Raw genomic sequence first — 25,038 nt, forward strand, 5'->3', positions numbered from 1 at the left:
TTACAGGTGCTGTATCATTAAATACAGGGCATATATTCCCTCCTTAAACCTTTTCCCCACTTACCTCCTGTGATAATATGCATGTAACACTGTCTAACCTGGACTCTTTCCAGAGTCTCATTCCAATGGAGGTTTCAAAAGTTCCAACTGGGCTACATGTTTCAGGTGACTTAAATAAGTCACAGCACAAGTTTTGCTTCATATTTTAATGGGAAGCAGAGCAGACCTATCAGCTAGCAAACCCATCCAACCAAAAGATATTAAAGAATTTTGGAAGACATTAAGATCTCAGCACAGAAACCAGTGCTTTGGTATGGGTGTTGCACTGTTAGAATTTACTCTGTATCAGTAGAATGCTTTGAACTTGATCTTGCACCGTTCAATTTGTTCGCCTGTGTCAGTTTTTTGGAGGGAACAAATTCAGATGCTGACTTTGTATTACAAAATAGTTCTCAGAGTACACAAAATGATAATACAAATTAGACAGGCACTGATTATGCTGCACTTTCTTCCATAGTAATATCACCTCCCTGTCATGTAATAGCAGGTAGTATTATCTTTTCACAAGATACCAGTGAAAATGCCTTCACAGGTAAAGATATTAATTATATAGGTACCAAGTATATTTGAAATAAACCTTGCTTTATTTACATAATTCACAGGTGCCTCATGGCATTATAGAAATAGGAGAGGACATGTACTAGTGCTGTGGGGGAGGTTTTAAAGAATCTTTGAATGAGAAAGCTGTACGTTGTTCTGCTTGTGTGACTGAACATCTGAAGGTTTTTTTGCTTATCTAGATGACATTTGTGCTCTTTGGACTTTATAAATAGCAGAAAGTAGATCTGAAAAACATGAGTAACTTGAAATGTTTCAAGCTGGGGTATAAATATTTTTGTTACTTCTTTGCCCTTTTATTGGATGAAGTTTTAATTACATGCTTCCAGAGGTCTGGCCACTCTCCTGAACTATGCACACACACTACAGTTTCTGCATGTCCCTTTTTTCTCAATTTCTAGTAAAGAAGGCTTTAAGGAAATAGCCCTGAAACAAGACACCATCAACCAAGCTGTTAAAATGCTCACGTGTATATAAGCCATGACTCCAGATAAATTTAGAGTGCTACGTGGTAGCATAGTTCTAAGAGTTATGAAAGAGAATAAAAGGGGCTATCTGGAAACCACAGACCTGAAAAACTCTTTAGCCTCCCCTGTTCTGTCAGTGTTAGCAAGCATCCACTGATGTAGTATAAATAAAGGAGCCATTGACTACAGGATTCATCTGAATACTGAGATGAGAACACAAGCTGAGATATTAAATCTGTAGAGTGATAGATATTTTTTGTTTCCTTCAAACACTGCATTACATTGGCCTGATTGAAAAAAAAAAACAATCCACCCTCTTACATTTACACATCAAGTCTTTTCCAAACAATTACACATTTCAAGAAAACTTAATTCAAGTTATTTATCACTGAATTTCACTCCAGTACATCCTGCAGTTTGGAGCCAGTTCCTTCCTACCCTATCTCATGAAAGAACTGTGAAACCCATTTCCCTCCTCCAGCTCTAACAATTCCCACCTTCCTTTCTGCAGACATTGACACCTTTTTCCAGTGTTTGTTTATTGAATTAGTTAATAGAGCATGGTGATGAGAATTTAAGAGGGTGAACAACCACTTGAGAGCTCATTATTCCATACAGTCTTTTCAACAAAATAATCACGTAAACCTTTCGATAACAAAGAACTTAAATGTGACCTCTGTCTTGGGTGAAGCTCCTCACTTATGAAATGCATAAACTTGCACAGAAAACATGAGTATGCTCGTTTTTCCTCAATAAAGCATTAAAACAAACTCTAAAGACATGTTTCACCATGGTCATCTCTACAGGCTGCAGGGAAGCATCTCTTCCCCTTCTTCAGCACTGACTTTGGTGCTTGCAGAGTTGTTCCTCTCACATATTCTCACTCCTCTCTCTGGCTGCAGTTGCTCTTGGTGTTTTTTCCTCTTTTTTAAGTACATTACCACACAGGAGCTACCACCTGGTAGCTGATGGGCTCGGCCTTGGCCAGTTGCAGGTCTGTCTTGGAGCTGGCTGGCACTGGCTCTGTCAGACCTGGGGGAAGCTTCTGGCAGCTTCTCACAGCAACCACCCCTGCAGCTTCCTGCTACCAAAACCTGGCCACAAAAACCCAAACCAAGGCTTTAAGAGCAGCTTTTGGGTATTTTACAGCACCTATTTTCATGGATTACATTAAACAGAAATGTTAAAATGTGTGCTAACATCTAGGTGTGCTAATAAATGAGGAGAATGTAACAGAACCCATGTCTGGCTCAGAAATTTGTGGGCAAAATGTACACTGCCTGTAAAAGCTGAGGTATTGAACACCTCTTCCATAAATATCACAAGATATAAAAATGCACAGTGATAATACAATAATATAATAGACCTGATCTCATACTATTCCATGAAATAGTGGAATAGAAAAATTTGGCACAACTTCACCAAAAATTACAACATGTAATATTTCTCCTTCCTACATTTTGTTTTGCTTCTGAGATTGGAATTACATTTGGTTTATATTATGTTAAATATAGTGGTTCCCTGAGTTAGATACCAAATGTCACTCTGGTATTAATAATAAAAGCAAATTCCATACAGAAGTTCAGGGAAGACACAAGTGTTCAGAATCTCTCAGGCTGAGATTCACAGGTCGTGACCGAGTATCTCATAATCAGAAGTTAGATTTGTTTTTAAGGTTGAACTCAGTGTTAACTATAAGGTTTTTCAGTAAGTCTTCATGGGTGCCAATGTACTAAATAAACTAAAGCAAAACAGAACAAAAATAAAGCACAAATTCTTCACCCTGCACATCTATGGAGATTTATAGAATCACATACCTCCTACGTATACTAGTTATAGCTAAAATCAACTCTAACAAACATGAACCAGATAAACAATTCTTATATAACTAATATGGCAATGAAATTCATCAATGATTTCCTTAATTGACTTCTATTTTTCTGAGACATAAGTATTGAAAGTACCTTGTAGTCTGCCTAGTCTACAGAATCACAAGTTTGGAAAAGACCTTTAAGATCACTGAGTTCAACCGTTCCCATCCTCTACTAAACCATATCCCTAAGTACCTCATCTACCCTTTTTTTAAACACATCCAGGGATGGTGACTCAACCCCCTCCCTGGGCAGCCTGTTCCAGGCCCTGACAACTCTTTGAGTGAAAATCTTTTGCCTAACATCTAATCTGAACCTGCTCTGGTGCAGCTTTGTGCCATTTCCCCTTGTCCCATCTCCTGTCCCCTGGCTGAAAAGAGCATCACCCACCTCTCTACACCCTCCCATCAGGTAATTGTAGGCAGTGATAAGGTCTCCCCTCAGCCTCCTCTTCTCCAGACTAAACATCCCCAGCTCCCTCAGCCACTCCTCATGTGATTTGCCCTCCAGCCTTTTCACCATCCTCATTTCCCTTTTCTGGACTCACTCCAGGACCTCAATGCCCAGAACTGGACCCAGTGTTCAAGGTGTGGCCTCACCAATGCTGAGTACAGGGGCACAATCACTTCCCCAGACCTACTTACTGGCCACACTATTTCAGAGTGATCTCTGATATTTCAGATACCTTTTATTAGCAATATTATGGTGCTAGCACTGGACATGAAACAAAGCAAATGCCCTGAAAACTCAAAACTAGCTAAACAATACAGCACACAAAACACAAAAGGGACTGAATGTTATTAAGCACTTCAAGGCATAAAATTTTCAGTTGCTGATATGTGAAAAGAGAAGTTGTCTTCTTTCTGTTAGTTCTCAAGATACTTCAAGTTTAAGAAAAACATGAGTAACGTGTTAATTTTCTTAAAAGCACATTGGATGTTTCACAGAAGATCCATTTTTTTCACACTTATCTTAACAAAGATATTTTTCCCCAAGTTCCAACAACTTCAGAGAATGCCTTTACTCATTTAATACAGAGACCTGCAAAGAAACGTTTCACTATTTCTCAGACACATCCTCAACCTGTATTACAGTTACTGACTGTACTGTTTGATCTTTTAACTTCAACATGGGTAGAGTAATTAATATGCAGATGAACTGTTTAATTATGATTTTCTTTACCTCAAAGCAAACCTCACACATTCATGATATTTATTTCTCCCTGCTTTTACATCCAACTGTTTTTGTGTCTATTAATATTGCAGCTTTTTGTGTAAGGGAAAAAAAAGTCAAATACTGCAAACATGACAGAAATGTGGTTCAACGTAAAGCTGGTTCACACACTTGTCATCTAACAAGTTTCTGTTGGTGATTTATATAATTATTTTCAGTCTATCAGATTAAAAAGCATGAAAATGAGATATGCTTTTTAAGCTTCTAGTTTGAATGTTTCCAGTTGACATTTACTTGTTTCAGTATTGTCTAGCATATGTTCCAGCTAAATTAGCTGACAGGGAAAGATATGATAAATGCAACAGCCTTTCATCTTTCTCTCAAGAAAATTCCTTGAGAGGAAATCAGCAATTACACTACCACAAGCCTTTCTTTAAATTCATAAAAAATACATGTGACTGACTAAACAGAAAGAAGTCAGAATAATCAATGGAAGAATCTCTATGAACCCAGATTTCTAGTAAGCAAAATAAGGCACAAAACCCCCTCAAACCCTACCCAGAAAAATAACTAAAAAAAAAGGCAAATTGCTTAACAATGGAAATCAGAGCTGATCAACCCATTTCCCATGTTCATGCCCAGTTAATCAGCACTTACTGCAGTCAGTTGTTAGCCAAAAGGACTTGCTTGCATTTTCATCTCTTCTCCCAGGTGGTACACAGGTACCTGGAAGAAGGCAGCAGGAGGACACACAAGCTAAAATCCCTTGTATTGCCAGCAATGAGGTGCCTCCTGGCTGGGAGCCTGAGAAGGACTCCGTGTTTTGAGTCTTTATATACAATTTTAAGATTACTCACATACACACTTCACACTACCTAGTTTTCTATCAACTAGAAGACTCTAATACATTTCTAATAATTAGAACTGGGTTATTAATCTGTGCATAAAGGTGCACAAAAAATTTACAGCTTCACTGTGATAGTAACTCTGCTGATGTCTTCAGCTATTCCTGTGAACATTGTTATTCACCAGAAACATTTCAAAACAAATTATTATTTTTTTTTTGCTGATCATTTGTTTGTGGGTTGTTTTTTTTTAAAAAACAACTCCTGTACAACAAGGACACAGAGTTTCCACAGTTTCTAGTAAATCTACAGGTGTAACTACGTATCTATGTGTAGAATCACATTTCTAAATCACAGCCATATAGCTTGATGCTGAGAAAACGTCTTAATTTATATACTTAAATTCAAAGGATTTGAGGACAGGTTAAAGCTAAGCATGTGCTTAAATGATTTTTTTTAATAAGAATTAAGGTCTTTTAGGCCCTCTGCTTTGAAGTTCAACTTCTGATGCTTATTGGTGATACCTACTCCATATAAGACTTCAGGCCTTGCCTTCACCTCCAGGCTTACTTAAGATGGAATTTGCAAATGAGACATTAGGGAGAGAGAAGATGTAGAGTTTTATTTTACAGAGAGAGCAACAATAAATAAGCTGAATTCCATACTTTGTCAGAAAGCAGCAAGAGTGGGACTGCTCCACTGAGGCAGGCAATCCAGGAGCCAAGGGTGACTGTGCACAGGTAGAAGCAACAAGGGCACAATCTCACAGTACCAAGCCAGACAGTGACAGATTCTGTTGAGAGTCCAGTGATCATTAAGAGAAATGAGAGATGACAAGTCTGGGAAGGCCAGCCAACAAGTCTGGACAGCAAAGGACAGAGCTGAGGACAGAGGTCTGCTCACTGTGCAGCTTGGGTGAGGACTGGGGGTTCACACCAGAGCTAACACAGAGCTCCCGGGCAGATCATCTGTGAGTAGAAGCTGCTCTGGGTGGTTGAGGACTACTGGTACACCCAAGGCCCTGGCATTTCTTTATGTATTAACATTAGATTTCACCTTTTTTATATTTCAAGAAGACATAGACAGAAAAATAAATCTCATGTTAGATACAAGAACAAGCCTCAGGCTCTTGTGCAAACATTTTAGTTACAGGAATTTATTGCTTTTAGAGAACCATTTCTACTGACACAGGAGATATGTATGTTTACAATGGATCTTAGTAAGAGCCTAAATTACTTAGTGAAAGGATGAAGAGAACAGAAAAGAGCAATGGCTTAGTGTTCAGTCAATAATGCTAAATTCTTATTCAGAGAGTTCAGAGTGCTTTTCCAAGAAGCAGAAGAAAATTAAACAGAGAGAATGAAGGACCTGTGCCAAAGCCACCACCAGATCTTTTGGGTTTAAGCATATCACAGTCTGAAGAATTAATGATACTGTTGCAAAGAAATATCAACTGTACCAGGATGTCCAGTTTATACCATGTTATTTCTCATGAGTGGAAAATGACAGAAAAACAAGAAATAAGCAGCTCTCCTCATCCATTGCAATAACCTTGGTCAAATAGATCAGCAAAGTGCTCCAGGTTACAACTACCCCTGGAATTATAATTATATATTAATCAGCTTCCTCATAAAAGGAAACCCCAGAAAAGCTTATCCTGGCCTAAGACAGTGTGAGAGAAAATGAGTAGCAAGGGGAAGAGGAAAGGCAGTACAATGTGCTGAACTATGATGCAACTTGATCTTACTGAACATCTCAATATTTTTATAAAAGCATGTTTCTGAATAGTTAAGACTATGTTAAAATGTAGTTCTGTCTCCCTCAGCTTTGCTTCACTTCATAATAAGTATGTTCTCCATTTCATTGTTTACATTGTTGATATCAAAAAGACCCAGACTGAAGAAAAGCTGTAGGAACCCAGCAATATATTCTTTCCTTTCGACAGTTAGCTACTGCTTGCTATAGTCAGTTTTGTACAGACCTTATAATACATTTATCCAGACCATAATTCTCTAACTTTTAAGTGAAAATGTCATGTAAGTGTCAAAAATATAATCAAACTGACAACAGGCTCTGTCCTGTCCACAAGGCCTGTTCCTTACTGGAGGAGAAAATCAAGTTATCTGGCATGATTTATTTTTGACAGATCCATGTTGACTGCTATCACTCCCTGGTTATCATCTAGGTGCTAATAATAGTTGGTGAGATTATTTGTCCTGGGATTTTCCCAGGAATTTAAGTTAATTACCCTGATAGAGCTGTATTTCTCTGGCTCCAGCCCCCCTTTGGTAACAGCAATGTAGAGTTGCCTCTTCTGTTTTTTCAGCAGCTCATTCACCTTCCTCAGGCAGTCATTTCCTGTTCTCCAGACTCAAACAATTTGACAATATCTGGTTTACCTGAGTGCTCCTAATCTGTTCTTTACCTACACTGGGCTGAGGTATTTTAGTTCTTGCCATCACTAGCCCTAACTATCTGCTTGCAGGTGATCTGTTTTGGAAGCCTGATACAACAGAGACACCATCACTTGAGCTTGCTTTATAATCTGTTGACAGATTTTCTCCTCTGTTGAGTCGGGGATTAATCTTTTTATCTGTCTTCCTCTTAGTACAAATACACTTGCAGAGCAGTTTTTATCTGCAATAGTGCTGCTATTCCAATTGTTTTGCCTTTTTACCTTTTTAGTTTTTATTTCTTATTTGCAGTAAACTGACCTGTCTTCCTTTCTATTTTCTTCATGTGCTTCATGTCAGGACCTCATGATGTGGTCAGGCTAACCTTACTATTATTTCTAGCCTACTCCTAACTGGGATAAATGTGCTTTCAGAATTATTTTTCTAAACCATTGTTCCTGTTCTTAGCTCCTTTCTTTAGACTTCCTTCCTATGAGATCTTAACTATGAATTGCTTAAGTCTTTAGCTATCATGATACCTGTTTTTATTTAGCTCTTTTCTATCCTGCCTCTTCGATGAACAACAAACTCATTTTGCAAATGCTCTTTTCTGTGGGCAAAATACTGCCCAGTTTCATGCTCTTGACCAGTAATTCTTTACCAGCATTCTTTAAAAAACAAAATAAATAAACTACCAAATCAAGCCCTTAGTAAACATTATAAAGAAATCACACATCTGAGATACCAATACCTGACAGCATATTGCCGTTCTAATTATAGGCATTTTTCACTTCACTGATGGAAAACTCAGGAAAAGAGGAGTTGGAGAAACAGACCACACATGCTGCAAAAGGTGAGAGACTGAAGGAAATGTAGGGGCAAGCTATAAAGCTGCCTGGTATTGCTTTTAGCAGCAATAGCTGCCTTCTTGTATGTGACTGAGGCAGGTCTATTGTGGGATGTTCATGGCAGCAGACAATCTAGTTGACAAACCCCTTGAGAGAAAATACTCTGCCCATCTTTGCGAGCAGTAGTTCTGTACATTAGGAACAGGAGAAAAAAAAAAGAACACAACCTGCCAAAATATTGATGCTAGTGCTTGTTTTGAGTATTCAGGCTGTGAAGCAGGTAAATGGAGCAGGTTTGTGTTGCAGACGTGTGCATGTCCAGTTAGCAGGGGAGGCATCTGCAGGAGGCTTGTGCTTATGCAGGTTGTGCGTCTGGTTTCTGCATTTTCACTTTCTGCAGCAGGTTTGTGCATAATTAGATCAACAATAGGTGCTTTAATGAATCAGGAATGACTGAAAAGGTCATCTTGTAGAATTCTTATCATGCTCTAATGGTGGAAAGGAGCCCTTAAAGATCTTGGAAAAGCCTGATGTGTTTCTCTTCTTTTCCCAAACCCAGTGGTTTCTTCAGAGCAGAACACACATACAGCCTCCAGCTTTACAGACCAGGTATTGCTGTCTGTCTACATGGAAATGCCTTCAACTCAGCCAGCAGAGATGGGCAGGCAGGGGAGAGCGATGTTCTGCAGGCTGGGTATGCAAAATTAAATCTATAGTACAGGAGAGCTCTCAGCACATTTACAGTTCTAACTACCTTGACAGCGTCCCTTTAACCCACTACTCTACCTAGATCCATCTGACTTTGCCTTTCAGATAGAAACAGCGTTAAGTGTTTGCAATGAAACTGCTTGACAGAGCCACAAACCAGTTGCTCCCAGGAACCAAGCCTGGTCTCAAGGCCACAGGCCTCAGCTTGGCACATAGTAAATCACTTACACACCACCGCTACCTGTCGCTCAAGGGCGCAGCGGGCTCGCACACTGCTCCCACCTGCGGGCTGAAGCCCCGCTCCTTTGGCCTTTTACCATCAAGGCTGCAGTTCTTCGGCCGGTTAATACCGGTCGCAACAGCACTCGAGAAACTAGTTTATCAAGTTAACGCCTCTCGTCGCATCGGGCGGGCGGCTGGGGGCGCGCACGCCAGGCTGGCCGGCAGCGCGGGGAGGAGGATCGGGGCCGGCCCTTTGCCTCCTCCCTGCCGCCGGCTGCGGACGCGGGGCCGAACCGGGGGCGGCTGCGAGAAGGAGGAGGAAGAAGAAGGGTAGCAGCCGGGAGGAAGCAGAGGCAACAGGCAGGAGGAAGCGGAGAGCAAAGGAGAGGCGAGCGCAGCCCCCCCGGGAAGTGGCAGCCGCCGAGGCGGTGGGAAGGGAGGCAGCCGCGGGAGGCGGGAGCAGCCGGGCGGAGGGTGGAGCGGGCGGCCAGGCGCAGCCAATCCGGGGGACTCGTCCATTTTTCGGTGTGAGTCAAGCACGTCGGTGGGGTGATGCTACGGCGCTGGGAAGGGGTTGGGAGAGCTGCGGGGCGCGGTGGTTCGTCCGCGGGGGGTTTGTACTTTCAGTTGTGCCGGCGCTGCCGCTGAGGGGAGCGCTGCTTCCTCCTTCTCCTCCGTCGTCAATCCCGGCCCCATGGCTGGGGGCGCTGGGCCTGCCTCCTCCCGGCCGCGCCGCGCTCCCTAACGGAGCAGAAACCCGCCCCCGCCGACGGAGGTACCGGGCCCAGCGCCGTGAGGCGGGAAGGGGCGGGTGTGCTTGCGGCCGCCGTTGGGCGCAGGCAGGGCAGGCTGTGGGCAGGGAGGGCAGGCAGGGCGGAGGAGAGAGAGGCGGTCGTGAGAGGGAGGAGGGTCAGTCGTAGTGCTGTCCCGCGAAGGGCAGCCCTGTCACGGGAGAGCGGCCACTGTTGCGAGGGGTGGGCGGGTAGTGCCAGGCGGGAGGAGGAGGCGTCCTGAGGCGGGGGGCTTGTGGTACTGTACAGGCTCCATTCATCTGTGGCTCCTCCCTTCTTGTAGGCTGCTGCTTGCGGGTCTCGTCCTGGCATCGAAAGGGAAAGCCTGAGCTGCTTGCTTCTCCTGAAGCTTGGGAGAGAAGGGGACTACAGAGGGGCCGTCCTTGCATTTCATGTTTCGCCAGTCCGACGGCATTTTGGCTTTGATTCCATCTCATTCCTACCTGTTCCTGGACAGTGACGGGGAAGAGAAGTGCAGTTCCACCATGTCTCGTTACAGCCTCCATAATCTCCTGGACTGGATGTATGGGGGTGTGGACCCCAGTTTTGCTGGCAATGGAGGTCCGGAATGCGCGGCCTTTCTGTCTGGAAAGCAGCGCTTTGTAGAGAGTTTGGTCTTCCTCAGCGTAGGCGTTCTGGAGATCCTTCTGTCTCTCTGGAAGCTCAGGCAGCTGCATTTCAGGGAGCTGGAGGGTCCTCTGCTGCAGCAACCCCAGACTAAGCAGGAGAGCTTGGGCAAGAACGTGCTGCTGGTGGTGCTCTGTCTCATCTTTGGGCTGGAGGTGGGATTCAAGTTTGCCACCAGGACAGTTATTTACCTCCTGAATCCCTGTCATGTGGTAACTATGATGCAGGTAAGGCTTGTGTGCAATCACCAGGAAGTTTGCTTTAGTTTTATACTTGCAAAGCAGTATTTTTTCCCACAGTCGGTTTGTGCACTGAAAGTGCGTAGCAAAAGTACAAATGCCAGGAATTAGTATAACCATTTTAAAACCAAGTTGGTTTTTAATCAGCTGAAATCAATGGGGGGAGTGAAGTTGTAGCTGTGACTAATGAACAAATCTCTTGTTGAAAATGTAGAAAATTAAGGCTGTCTTGCAACTTGCTTTCAACTAATCCTTGTTTCAAGAACAGAAAATGCTGTTTACTCTGGCAGCAGTGGTAAGATTTGCACCAAATTTCATTAAAACAAGGTTATTGCCAAAGTGGCTTTGTAATTTAAATGCAACTTTCAAGTAAGTGACTTTCTAGGGGTGTGAATGTATCTTGTGAAGGTGTTGAAGAAACAAATTACTCTTTGTGCAGATAACACTGGTTTACCTTTTTGACTTTAGAGGCTGAATATTAAGGGAGCAAGTATTACCTGTGTCTCATACATGGGATGAACAAACCGATCTGGCTTAATAGCTGTGGATATACTCTGTGCTTTAATGACTTGTGGCTTGGCTGTTGATGCATAATAATGTGCAATTTGTGTAGCTTCCAAAGTAATGGAAGCATTTATAAACTGTTACTGAACTGGTGTATCTAGAGCTTACAGGCTGCATTTGTCAATAGTCCTGTGCACATACTTAACTGTCACTTTCACTGAGCTTAATAAGGAGCGTGGGAGATGTTAAAAAATATCATTTTGTTTAAGTTTGCTAATATTGTACACTCAGCATGGGCAACTTTAAATTTAAGCTCAAGAATTAATAGAAGAATGTCAAAAAGGCTTTCATAAAAGCTGCCCTGATAGCAACATCTGTCAGAGATCAGTAACAGATGAAAATCAGACCAGTGCCATTCTTAGTCTCTGCAGAATGCTGAATGATCTGGGCTGTATCAGATCAAGTCAGTTGTTAGCTTCCCTCCTCCAGAGCACTTCCCAACAGGAATGGAGACGTCTTGACTGGTGGTACCAGAGGTTGGGGGGAAAACAAGTTTTTATGGCAATTTTTAAGACCTTTACAGCAGTCAACTTAGGTTCTAGAACTTAATTATTAGGTTATGTAAATTCCAAAGGAGTGATGCACTGTTAGCTCAGTATTTTACCCCCCAGGACACTTGCCTCCCGTGAAGTAGTAATAAGTGCAATCAATTAGTCAGTATTGGTAACAAAGGGGAAGGGAGAAGGTATGCAAGAGCTGTAGAAATAATTAGAATAATATAGCCTTATTCCATTGCATGGCAATATTCACTGTTTTCTGGAAAATTTTCAAATTAACTCTTTGAGAAGAAGGTGAGGATGATTTTAGAGCTTAGCTATCTTGATATGGTATTATAACATGATGTTATGATAACTATTCAGCAAAAGCTAATGCTTGTATGTAAATGGGGGAGCTGTTATTGTTTACTTCATTTGTTATTGGCCTCCTCTCTGAGGAAGACAGAGACTCCACTACTGTCATCAGGCATGAGCAGTTCTTAAAATTGTTTTGACCAGTTGTGAAGCTTTTTTAAAAATCCTTTGCTAATTACTCAATAAAAATGACGTTCCGTCATTTGTGAAATTAAGATGGGTGTGTCAGCAAAACTCAGCAGCCATGCCTCTTCATCCTGAAAGAGATGCATTAGAAATTAGGTCTGGGCTTAATGTAGGAAACGAAAATAGCTGCAAACCCAACAGTTTGCAGCAGAGAAAATGGGTTCCATACAAAGGTAGTTGACGACCTCCATCAGTAGGAAAGTAACAGCTGGAATCCTGCAAGCATTTCTTTTCTGGCCTGATTTTGTGGAGGGCAGCAGGTTGGCAAGATGAAATAGATGAAAATATAATTTATCTTTCACTTCTGTTCTTACAGTAGTTTGTACATAATCCTGCTGCTGTGCCTAAATGTTAGGAAGAACAAAGTAGAAGGTGAAGAGATGAAACATGCTACAACAATCAAGATCGCTTCAAAGGGAAGCCAACAGTAGCTGTTGGTAAAGGTCTCTTCTTTCACTCAATTTCTGTTTTTCTTCAGCTGGCAGTATTTAATCTCAGAGGTGCTGGGGTCTGAGCCAAAAATATTGGCTTAGATTTTCTCTGCATAAAAGCCAGAGTCTTGGTTTTGAAAGACCTATGACTGAAATGGAATCCCAAAATAAAGTGGGAATTAATCTGTGGTGCATTTGGGCACACAGAACTGTGTAACATAATGGGTACGGAGTTCTCCGAAAGAGTCTGTTTTGATCAGGTGTCTGATTTCTGCCCATCGTGCCAACTTGTGTTCAAATCAAATCTTCACAAGTGGGAAGTACTACTTTAGATGTGTCATCGTAAGGATGAAGTGTCAACCACATTAACATATTTAACTGCTTAAACAGTTCTTGTGGTTCATCATATTCCAAGCATTTCCCGCAGTCCTGCCACCTAGTTGAATTACCCAGGAACTACTACTCATGTCCAACCCTAGCCTTGGCTTTGGCTTCGCTCATAGCATTTGGAGGAAGAATAGTATTTCTTCACCAGTCATGTAAGTACAGCATCACTGAGAGATAAATACTTCAATTAATTAAAAAAAAATATATATATTAAATGAAGGGTGAAACGGAAACTTGTGGTTTCTTTGACAGCTATGCAATGAGGACAGGGGAGGTTTTGTGCCGTATAATACATAGTTAGTGTGTGGTGCAGAAAGGAGGGAAGTCTATTAAGACATTCATACTAAGTATGACTGGACAAACAATACTGTTGTAAACCTGACATAAAAGGGTATCCTAAAGGGGAAACATTAAGTCCACTTAAGTGTTGCAAAACTATTCTCCTTTGCAGGAAAAAATTCAGCATATGTTTAGGGGGTCAAGTGTTTTAGTTTCAAGACATATCCTTTTGAGTATCTTAGGACCCATAATTATTGTATTGAAATTGAAGATGTGAAGGAAATCTTTTAAGCTTCTGATTCAGCAGTGCAAGAGGGAGTGTTCTCTCCATAGGCAATTACTATTGATTTCTTTAAAAGCTTTGTAAAGGAGGCTTTTAGCAGCATCCAGAGCATGGTTGTTGAGAAGTATATATGTGAGTATTGCTTCCCTGTGCATGTACCTCAGAAGGCTTACAGCACTGCTTTAGTGCAGTGAAAGGAAAATTTCATGTCTTGCGATGTCAACACCTATTATATCTAAACCAGTTTTTCTGTTTGTATTCTTTAAACTTTTCAATCAAAGCACTTGTGTTGACATAGGAGTTCTTCGTTTCAGGTTTGGTGAGGTTGCCTTTAGAATGTCCATCAAAACCACTGTGTTCTTGAGGATTTGTTCCTGTAGCCTTAGTTTGTAATCTCTGACATACATCTTGAAAGTTATTTGCAATCAATGCCACTTAATGAAAATGCATGAACATAGGCATCTCTTGATGTCCTGTATGACATCAAGCTGGATTTAACAGGCAACTAAGATTAAATATAAAGCAAGACCCAGATATAAAATTGATCTGTATTGTAAAATAGAAATTGGGAAAACAAAATGTAAGGAAAAACTATTATGCAAAGCCATCTAAATCAAAGTGTGTGGTAGGGTGCGGTGATCCTGAAAGGTCCTGATCACCCTTAATGCTTACATGATGATGATTATTTTCTTTTTTCTTTTTAAAATTTGAATTTCAGGTTTGTGAGTTGAAACTTGAAGCTGATAGTTTTAGTTGGGTTTCTTGGAGCTTCACTAGGATTATTCAGTTCTGAATGCTGAAGGTCATGACTGACCAGTTTGTAAAAATTCAAATTGTGTGTGTAAGTTTCTTCAAACCTTGTTAGGGAAGTGTCAGGAACATGACTGTAATCTAATCCTAAAATGATAGCTACGGCTAGTCCTTCTCCTAAACTGTTGATAATTGTTGGTTTCCTTGATTTTAATATGCCAATGCCCATTCTAAGTGACTAATGCCAGTCTATAAAATGAGTTTTGGGTTTTTTGTTTTAGGCTCTTTGGGGGGAGTCTCTTGGTTTTTTTGGGGGGAGTAGTTTCCAAGTTGGGTGTTCTTACAGAATCATTCCTCAGCTGGTAATGTGTCGTAATTGTCTCCGATTCTACACCAAATGATTGATCAGTAAAGGACTGATTGGAATAAAGAAAACCTAGGGTTTTTTTTAGAAAACACCTGTATTGCTGAATGATTACTGGGGAAGTGATAGATGGAAAAAATGTAAGGGAAAGAAGTATAAGTGGAGTCCAACTTTTTCCTGTGGTCTCAATATGATGTTTGTATAACTAAAACCAGTGCAAAGTGCATCTGTAGTTCAGTAAATACTAAATATGCTTATTATTTCCAATTTTAGGTTCTTTAGAGACCTGGATCCTTTATGTCCTCTGCAAAAGAGGCTGCTGTGTTTTTGAAACAATGGGCTGTTTTAGGAACTTACATAATAAATATAGCTTGACTGAATACTGCATCATTTGGGAATATATCCCAACATGTAACTAATTATCTCCATCTGTCTTCCCTATTTCCCCCTCTTTTAATTCTTTTTGAAACCTTGGAAAAGATCTGATTATGTTGTCTAATGTGATTTTTTTTAAAAAAATTTTCTTCCAAGTGTGAATCTGGATTTAATGTGCACATGCTGCTCCTGAATGCTTTAATATTTGGAAGAATCCAGTTAAATTCTGTATGGTCTCTTCAAAACCTTGCATTAAAATTAGTCACATTCATATCCGGTGTGAGTATGAGAAACCTTTGATTACAGAAATCCAGTCATTTTATTTTAGAAATGACACTGAATAATGGCACTGGGTGACAAGCCTGGGAGTAAAAGTTTAACAAGTTACTCAGTTTTAAAGGGTAGCAGTAATCGAAATGGAAGCTGTTTTTCAATAGCTTTGTTCACTGCTTAGTAAGTTTGTTTGTCAGAATGTCAAGCAAACTTTGAATTTTCTTTGTCAAACATTGGAACAGGCTGCCCAGGGAGGTGGTGGAGTCCCCATGCCTGGAGGCATTTAAAAGGCTGTAGATGAAGTCCGTAAGGACATGATCTAGAGGTGGACTAGTCAGGGTTAGGTTGTGGTTGGACTCAATGATCTAAACAGTCTCTTCCAACCCAGGTGATTCCATGATTGTTGAGTAGTGAAGGCAAAATTTCTGATGAAAATATACCAACTTTTCAAACTCTGAGTCTCTAATTGTAAGGTTCTACATCTCCTTTTTGTGCATATGTGTACATTTCCTATATCAGCATAATCTTTGTGTATACCTCTCATGTTCCAAATCCTGGTACTGCTACCTGCAGAACTTGGAATTTTTAAAGCTCCTCAGAAGACAGGACTCAGTTTCCAGAGATATTCCAAAACTGCAGTTTACTAGTATTTGATATGTTAAGGCTTGTGAAAGAAATGTTTGAGAAAAGTAAGTTTCTATCTCTGTAGTATGACTTACTTCCAGATCGCTATGTTTAGGAGGTGTGCTAGACTGTTGCAGCAAGGTCAACAGTCCTTACAGTGCTCTGAATTGCTATGTGGTAGACATAAAATTAGCGCATCTTCCATTTAAGTTTAATTGCTGTAATCACAGCTCACAAATGTATCTGATTATGAAACACGCAGCTCAGATTTTAGATCTGCATGATACACAAGTTTTTCCAGCTGCAAATTAATTTGTGATATACACTGTGTAGTGGAAAGGGAAGATAAAGAACAATTAAAGCACTGGAATTACCATTATTTTGTGGTGGCAAGCATCGTCATTCTTGTAAAAGTACATTTTACTGATGGAAAGATGATAGCAGCTCAGGGAGCATAGTTATGAAGTGACAGGTCATGAGACAGTTTGGCTCACTTGTACAGTTTAATCTTCTTTTGGTTCTAAAAACCATCAGCTCTTTCTTGATGGTTAGAATGTGTTTTTAAGCAATTATTTTGTTGTGTTTTCTAAACATTGTCAGCTGAAGTGTAGAGGCTTTAACTAATACCTTCGTTAATGTAATATTTAGTGAGCTGAGGAAAAGTTATTCTGTAGTAAGTCTAACACTGTGTATAGTTTGTTTCACCATTGTGCTTATATTTAATAAATCCCAATGTAGAGAAGTTGAAAATATTAGTATGAGCCAAGACAAGGATTCTTATTCAGAAATAATTTTTAATTTAGTATAAAAAGAATGAAGCTGTGAATCAGTTTTCTTTGTTTGAAGAGGTTAAAGTTCAGCCACTTCAATTTAGACAAGATTTGGCCAGTATGTGCTTTATTTGAGCTGAAAGTGTGTGTGCTGGGGATGGGGATCACAGAGCTGTCATGCTATTGATGAGTCTTGTAGTTGAGGAATTGGAGTTTAAAGCTCTAGGTTAAGTCTTTATTTTGAGGTCACTGGAATTTGGAAATGCCTTCTGTGCAGAGGGTAGAATGCAGACTTTGGTAATTCTCTCCTTTATTTTGTATATTCTTAGGAGAAAAGAATATCAAAAGTAGGGAATTGATAAGAAGTAATCCTACTCTCTAAAAAGGAGTAGAAATTGCATGGTTGGAAATCCTAAGTGAAAAAGCTTAACTTTCTCTTTCCCCAATATTTACACGAAGGGTTGTTATCTAAGGGCCATCAGATGAATAGCTAGGTAATCTGATATTTGTTTGTTTTAATGAGATCATTGTAGATTTAAAGTAAATATTGATCAGTGTAAGTGAAGCAGTGCAACATGTTATGGAGAGACAGGCCTTTTTATGTTTCTTTTCTGTGAGAGTAGTTATTGGGTTTTTTTTAATGGAACTTATAGTTTTGGTGTACTATCCAGTGTTGTAATAAGTTTTTAGGATGTACTGCTGTAATAAGTTTTTAGGATGGATTTCTTAACCTGTTGAGTAATTTCACACACCATTCCACACAGGTTGTTTGCTAGCAGCTTAAACTGATGTTTCAGGAATGGCTGCCCAAGACCTTTAGGAACTTCAGTGTAGTGGTGGGTTAAATCAAAAGTAGCAGTAACCATACTGGACACTTCATAAATTGCAGGGATCAGGATGACTTTCATTTAATGATTTACACTTTAAAAACGCCTTCTTTGGTGTCTGCCTTGCAGTGCTCTAAGTGTTTACACTCCTAGTCACAGATGATGAGTTTTACTGCAGTGGTTGTACATCAACCATGTTCACTGTAGCAATTTGAACTGTTCACTGAGAACAAGTTGTGTGCTGTGAATTTGAAACCTGTGAAGAGTGTAATGGGAGTCATGTTTCTCATGACACTTCCTCAGAGCTTTAGATAGATGTGGTGAGGCTTTACATTTATTCAGATTGCCAAGTAATGAAGTGTCAAGTGAATTTAATTGTTTATACTTTAATACTTTGGTAATTAGTGAAGTGCTAATTTAAGTTCAATATGATGTTGTATGCCTTTGCTTTTTGTGGATTGAGTTACTGTTTCCTTGGGAAATTTACCTGTGACAATAAAGCTATTAGATATTTATTATCCTGCAGCTTGTAAAGATTACAAAGTTCTGTTGTAAAATGCTACAAATTGGGGAGTTGTGACAAGAAAAAGGTGACTTGAGGCAGAGTAGAGCAGGAACTATCTATGATGGCTTTGCTTCCATAGGAATCTCACGTGGGCTACACTGTCACTGACAGATACAAATGCAGTTTAATCTAAACTCAGTGCAAATTACATTTTTCTTAAGGAATTGGACTTTTGAATATTTATTTAATTCAGCCTTTTTTGTTCTTTTACCCGTCAGACAAGCTTCTGATTGTCAGGTTTTGCTAAAGCTTTAAGTTAGGAATGGGGAAGGAAGTAACCTGCTACTAGTGAAGGGCTGATACAGATACTGGTTAGAGAAAAGGAAGAAAAATATTCTTAGTAACACTTTTTCCTCTGATATACTAATTCCTAGGATGTGATAACTAATGCTACTGCACACATAGAAAGACCTGAATCTTATGTTAATAATTAAACCTGAGAGATGAGAAGTCTAGGAATCTTCCACCTAAGACTGTAACGAAAGAAGGTGAGTACAGGTTTGCAGAGTAAGAGGACAAAGCCTGTGGAAGGGGAGACTAATCCAGAATGTTGTGATGGACATATTTGATATACAAGACATTGGACTGCAGGGAACGGAAATAGTTCAACTTGCTACATTTCTTTCTTTCCTGGGTAGAACTGGGAAGTTGAAAGGAAGAATAGGCAGCTTCTGATATTCACAGAATCTGGTTTATATAACACAGAAACTACTTTTACCCTTGTATTACTTAACATTCTGCCAGCAATGTTGCTTTGAATCATGAGCATTCTTAACACTAGATTAACAATTCCACAGGACACATTAATTAATCCCTGAACCTGTCTGACAGCTGTACTAGGGCAGCTCTGATTTTTATGCTAAAATACTAAATACATTCAACTAGCTGCTATTTAGCAATGAGAATGTAACATCATCTGATCTCTGTTCTCTTTTTGGATTTGACAGTCTGAATTTGTCAAACCACAGTTACAATTTTTTTAAAGTCACCTTTTAGAGGACAAACAGATGGTTTTTAAGGTGATCTGGCTGTTCTCTGCTCAATTGATAGTTTATACAAAAACAGTTGGCATCTAACATATCTAGGTGCTGAATCAGCTGTATGATTGTTATTAAAGCATTACTTTCTGATAAATTATAGGGTGATTGTTGTGAAATTACTTTAAAAATGTATTTTAGATAAAAGATGTAGAAGATTTTGTTAATTTAATTATCCAGCTGTTTGAATGTTCCTTCCTTGCCTTGTGTTTTACCTTTGTGGGTGAAAATAGATGGGCTTCAGGTGTACAGTAAAATACACTTAACTCTGCCATTAATCTTTTCTGCTCTGGAGGGTACTTTGATACACCTAAGAAAGGGTGTATCAAAATAAAGATTTTATTTCAGTGCAGATTGACCAAAGCTTATATGTGTCTTTTTCTCTTTTAATTCGTTCCAGTTTTAGATTAAGCCTGTTTCCATGAAATGTTATCGTTGCTCTGAACAATTTAAGGAGAAATTTAATTTTTAGCTCTTGAAATTTTGGTTTGAAATAGTGTACTAAACCAACCAATTTGTGATCTGGTTAAGTGATCATGACTGGAATGTTTGAAAAGAAAGACATGTTTCCAGTCGGCTGCAGTGAGATACTAAATCAAACAGATGGCTCAGGGACAGGCAAGCTGCTGTTTTGAAAGGTAAATGCAATCTGTGCTATGATGTGAGATGCAGAGGTTTTACTTGTAGTGTGGTTAGCTGTCTTCTGCCAGATACAACTCAGATATCAATAAGTGTTTTCATTGATAAGTGCTACTTCATGTGATGTTTGATCTGGAAGGGTTAGAGTTGTGTGACTTCTTTTCTTCCCCCTCTACCTTTTGAATTGTCATTTTTGTCTCTCTAGTTTGTTTCTGATCAAAGATGATCTTTGTGCTACGTGTGTTTCTGTCTCAGCAGGACTAAGACTGGTAGAAGCAAAGCTGTTCATGACAGGTTTTGACTGCACCCTCTGCCTCAGTGTACTAACTGAAAAATAGCATCATATTTTGTAGAGGTTTGGAATGTTTTGGAATCAGAAAAACCCTGGAGATCCAGTCAAGTCAAAGGAGAAAAAACAAACAAAAACCCCCCAGTGAGCTCTATTTAGCGTGCTCATGGAGTGAGGCAGTAACATTCAAAGAATAGAATGGTATCCAGCCTTAGATACTGAAAGAGGATATTTTACTTCAGAGGCAATAAACCAAACCAAACTTGCTGCAAGACACCAGCTTACTTTGGTTGATATTTAGCCTATTTTCCATGCATGGGAGTTTGACTTTTAGATTGAGTAATGTTTTTTTTTTCTGTAAATCCTGACTTTTAAAAATTAATGAAAAAATGTGGTTTTTTCTTAGCTATATAGTTTCTTTTTAAGAGTAACATTTCCCTTGTTTGACTAACTTCCTTCTAATGATTAAAAAGGGAGTGAATTTAACAGGGATTTATGGAGGGACATTGTATTCTTCAGAACAGTACTTTTACATAAAGGCTCTTGCACCTACCATACTTGATACAAATGAGAAATTTATATCAGATTTCAGGAAATAATAATCTCTGCAGTTTACTGAACTCAAAGGGTATTTCCTGGGAACTCACATCAAATACCAAATGGCAGGGTTGCACATGTTTCTTGTAGAAAAGTTTTTTTTAAATTTTTCTAAAAGTGGAAAAATGCCATCTTTTTCCTTCTGACTTCCAGTGTGTCCCAGACCTGGAGGTGTCATTTGGAGCTTTCTCAGTGCATGATTAGAAAAGAGACAGATTTGCAGCCTAGTCCTGGGTTAGTTCAGAGCAGCCATGAATTCAGTCTCTTGGAGATGTTGTCCTAGTAAAGGGATAGTTAAACACTATAATGCTGTACATCACAATCTCCAAATTAAAACAGCTCTGCTGATCCATCATGTGTTGTGGTGTGACCTTTCTATTTGGGCTCATGCAGGGCAGTGCTGGCCATGTAGTTCTTCACGCCAGAAATATTTCTCCTGTGCCTGGAGAATGGTACTTATGCTCTTGCAGGGTAATTAGGAAGCAGCTTGACCAAATTTCTGGCTTTTGTTTCCATCCAAGTCTTCAGGGTTGACATGAACTTCAGACTGTGGATTGGGCAGCATTCAGAGTTTCTTTGTGCTTTATTGCCTGAGAACACCTGTAGTGTCTCCCAGTGCTGCGCTGGTGACAGTCTCAGACCTACTGACTCAGAGTATCGTCCCTACCTAGGACTTGTTATTTATGTCTTCAAGGCCACTAGTTTTGTACCCTCTCTTTCTCTCACTCTCATAAGACTCTGGTCTTTTACAGATTGAAGAGTCTTAACTGTGGTAAATGTATGTGTGTAGTAGGTGTACTGTATTTTGATCGTTCTTATTGACTTATTTTTAAATCAGCTTGCTTTTTTTTTTTTTTTAAAGGGAGACGGGAAGGGAATGATCAGAGCTGTGCTCAGGATTCAGCCTATAAGATGATGTGCATTTGTAGCTTATTCTTCTCTCCCAAAACAGTCACTTTTGTGTATTTTGTATTTCTAATCAATTCTTTCATCCTTGTCATTTGTAATATGAAAATGCAACAGGTAACAGATCTGACAAGAATCAGGAGGAACATGAAGTTACTTCATAGTGTTTCTTCTAAATTGGAAGTTTAGTTATTCTGCCTTGAACAAGGGGAACAGAGGCTGGGAACTCTTCTTCCTGCGAGGCAAAGGATTTAATTTCCATTTAGTGAAATGTAATATGATTATGGGATAAGTATGTGAACACTTGTGTTGGAGTTGTGAGCTTGTCTGCTGTGAACTAGATATTTTAAGACTACTAATTACTCTGAGCTGAGTGATGACACTTCTTACAGTGTTTGTGTCTCCTCGGTGATGCAGTTCTTTGCAAACCAGATATAAGGGTGTCTTGTAAAACAAGTCTTTTAAGAAGTTGAGGTGTATTTATTGTGGAAAGTATATACATATTTAGAGAGAGTGCTTGGTATTATACTGCTAAAGCTGAAACATTTGAAGATCTCTTCCATTATCCTGAAGTTTTAACACAAACATTTTTGTTATGATTTCTCTGCTGTCATAAAAAATGGAAGTCAGACGTATTTTCTGGAAGATCCCTCATAACAGAGGGACTTTGATGCTTAAAAAGATTAAATATTTATTTTTCCCCTCCTCAGTTCCTGAAACTCTTTCTTGCAGTAGCGTTGATGTAAAAATAAGCAGCTGTGAATCTCTTTCTCTGCCTGTCTCCATGGTAGTGAAGTATTGTAGATTGTTATGTCCATCTCAGTCTTTGTAATGATGCATCCTTTTTTAATACTAGCTGTTCTTTTCTTCTCAGAGCAGACAGTATACATGCTTGTATTGTAGCTTTTCCTCTACCATGTGGTAGTTGGACCACTCAGCAATATGTCAGAAAAAGAAATGACTGCTGTAATTAAGACATATATAGAGAAAAATGTCAATCTGGTTTTGATGGGGTTTTTTTTTAGCTATAGGGAATAAAAAGGAAAAAAAGGTCTATTGGAAGAGCAGAGTTTCTTCCATGGAGGTATGAACTAGGATTTGAAAAGAACATATATCTTCTGTCAGATGTCTGCATTTAAAGAAATCATAAAATAGCTGGTGTTAACTAGTGAGACCCTAAATATCCTGTCTCCTTTTGCTGACGTGGAATGCTGTGCGTGTATTTCTATGGGAATGACAGGAAGGCCCTTTTATACCCAAGAGCTCAGCAGTATGATCCAAGCTTCACCGTTTCTGCTGTTGTTGCAGCCAGTACCTGGTCTGGTAGTAATTAATTTGAATATCCATCAGAGGTGTCTTCCCAGCCCTGCAACACTTCAAAGAACATGTTTGGTAAATTGTCTAATCTGGCTGGTCCACAAAGCAGACCTACTCTCCAAATGTTCTCACTTGAAGTGAATTAATCATAATTTGTTTTGTAGGTTGGCAGCAAAATAAGCTATTGTGAATTTGTTTTAGCAACAGCAGTAAAAAGCATGTTCCATTATTTTCAGTATGCTAAAGTCTTTTCTTTGCAGTAGTGAACAATAAAAAAGCCTAAGATTTTTATCACTGAACCCTTCTGTAGCAATCTCTTTGTATCCACCCTAAGACTTTCTGATACAAAGTGTTTTAAGTTGGGGTGAGGTGTTTTGGATAGCAGTACCAAAAGTTGATGGTTATCCTCTAAAGTTAGATTAGTATTGCTGTAAATCAATACTTTATTACATAAAATTTTAAACTAGGTCCTATTTATGGTAGGAGTATGTCCTGTAAACAAACATGTTGCTCCAGTTGTATTCAGTTCCTTACAGTCTTGCAAAACAGGTAGTTAATAATTGATGACATTTTTACAGTATTTGAGTGTGTCAGTGGACACGTTTAAAGATGACTACTAACTGAGCTTATGCTGTGGTAGCCTTATTTTGGGAAGCATAAAGAGGCTGTAATACACGGCCGTCTTGCATGAGCTCTGAGTTGGGTGCTGTGCTGCTAAAGTGAAGTGGTGTCCCTGTAAAATCTTGGTCTTCAGCACAGGAAAGACCTTATGACTGAGAGCTAGGGGAGCTGCTGTAGTAAAATGATTGATAACACAGAAATCTGCTTTATGAGAGAACTTTTATAATGCCAATATCAAACCAGCTAGAATTTGACTTGTTTTTCTAGGCACTGGCAGAAGCTGGAACCTAGATGTTGCTCGTATCTCTCTTATATGTAGGTAATGGGAGACCTTTTAATTTGTTCAAGATTTTTAGTTCATTTTAGCTGTGCTGTAAACCAACTCTGGTTAGAAATTATTTGTGCCAATACCGAACTGGGAAGGAAAGATAAAATGAGATTGTATTGTTAGTCATTAATAAAAGATATTATATCATTGTTTAAATTTGTTTCTGACGTTTCAGATTTTCCTTCTTGCCTGTCCTCCATGTCGGATTGCAATGATTCTCTTCAGGTAATGCCACTTCCTCACTGTATTTCTGTCCTCTTGCATAATGTATTTTAGAAGTTGATCACAGCTTAAGTCATAAAATATTAAGATATGGATCCACTTGGAAAGGTGTATTGGTTGCATTGGAAATTGACACCTTAAAAGGGCTTAAATGATGGGTGTTGAGCCAGATACCCTTGTTTCTTTTGTACTGGTGGTTTTAGCCATGTTTAGAAACACGAATTAGCTCAGTAACAGGTGAGAAAACAGGCATCTTTCTATTGATTCATTTACAGGCATATGTAATTTATGTCATCTGCCTTGTACCTTTTTATTTATCCTCACTAAAAATTAATAACTGGGCTTCATTGAAGGCCATGCATACAATGTGGGTCTAGTTTTAAAACTGTGGATATAAGTTAAAGAGCAAAAGCAATTTCTTGCGGGGTTGGGTGAGTTTTTTCTAAAATATTGTGTGTTGTGCAGGAAGCTCTAATGGCCAACTGCAGTAGAGTCCAGTAAGGACTGGACTAAGGAGAGCAGCTGGTTATCATGTGGGGAGGGTCACAGGACTTCCTGGCAGAATGGTTATCAGGAATGCCTGTAGTTGCCACTGTGGCAGCTAACTCAGCTTGTCTTAGTCTTGGTAGTGCCTGGATAAAGGATGCTGGGGGCATGTCTCAGGAATTATTTTGGAACTGCTACTGTCTTGTCTGCAACTTTTTCCTGCGGTTCCCTGTTTGGGCACAGAGTAGTGTTAGTGTCTCCATCT

The 25,038-nt window shown here is 39.5% G+C and overlaps 1 protein-coding gene across 1 annotated transcript in view; it reads left to right on the forward strand.

The window, feature by feature from the left end:
• Positions 1-10,406: 10,406 nt before the first annotated feature.
• TMEM164 (transmembrane protein 164) overlaps positions 10,407-25,038 on the forward strand; it is a gene marked incomplete at its 3' end in the record, with an annotated part of 34,374 nt that continues 19,742 nt past the window's right edge. The window contains exons 1-2 of the mRNA XM_084269259.1: positions 10,407-10,790; positions 24,241-24,290. Coding sequence (XP_084125385.1) covers positions 10,422-10,790; positions 24,241-24,290 — 419 coding nt within the window. The 5' untranslated portion in view covers positions 10,407-10,421. The remainder of the gene's footprint in view (positions 10,791-24,240; positions 24,291-25,038) is intronic.

The sequence above is a fragment of the Gallinula chloropus genome (assembly GCF_964237585.1).
Source record: "Gallinula chloropus genome assembly, chromosome: 11".
NCBI lineage: Eukaryota > Metazoa > Chordata > Aves > Gruiformes > Rallidae > Gallinula > Gallinula chloropus.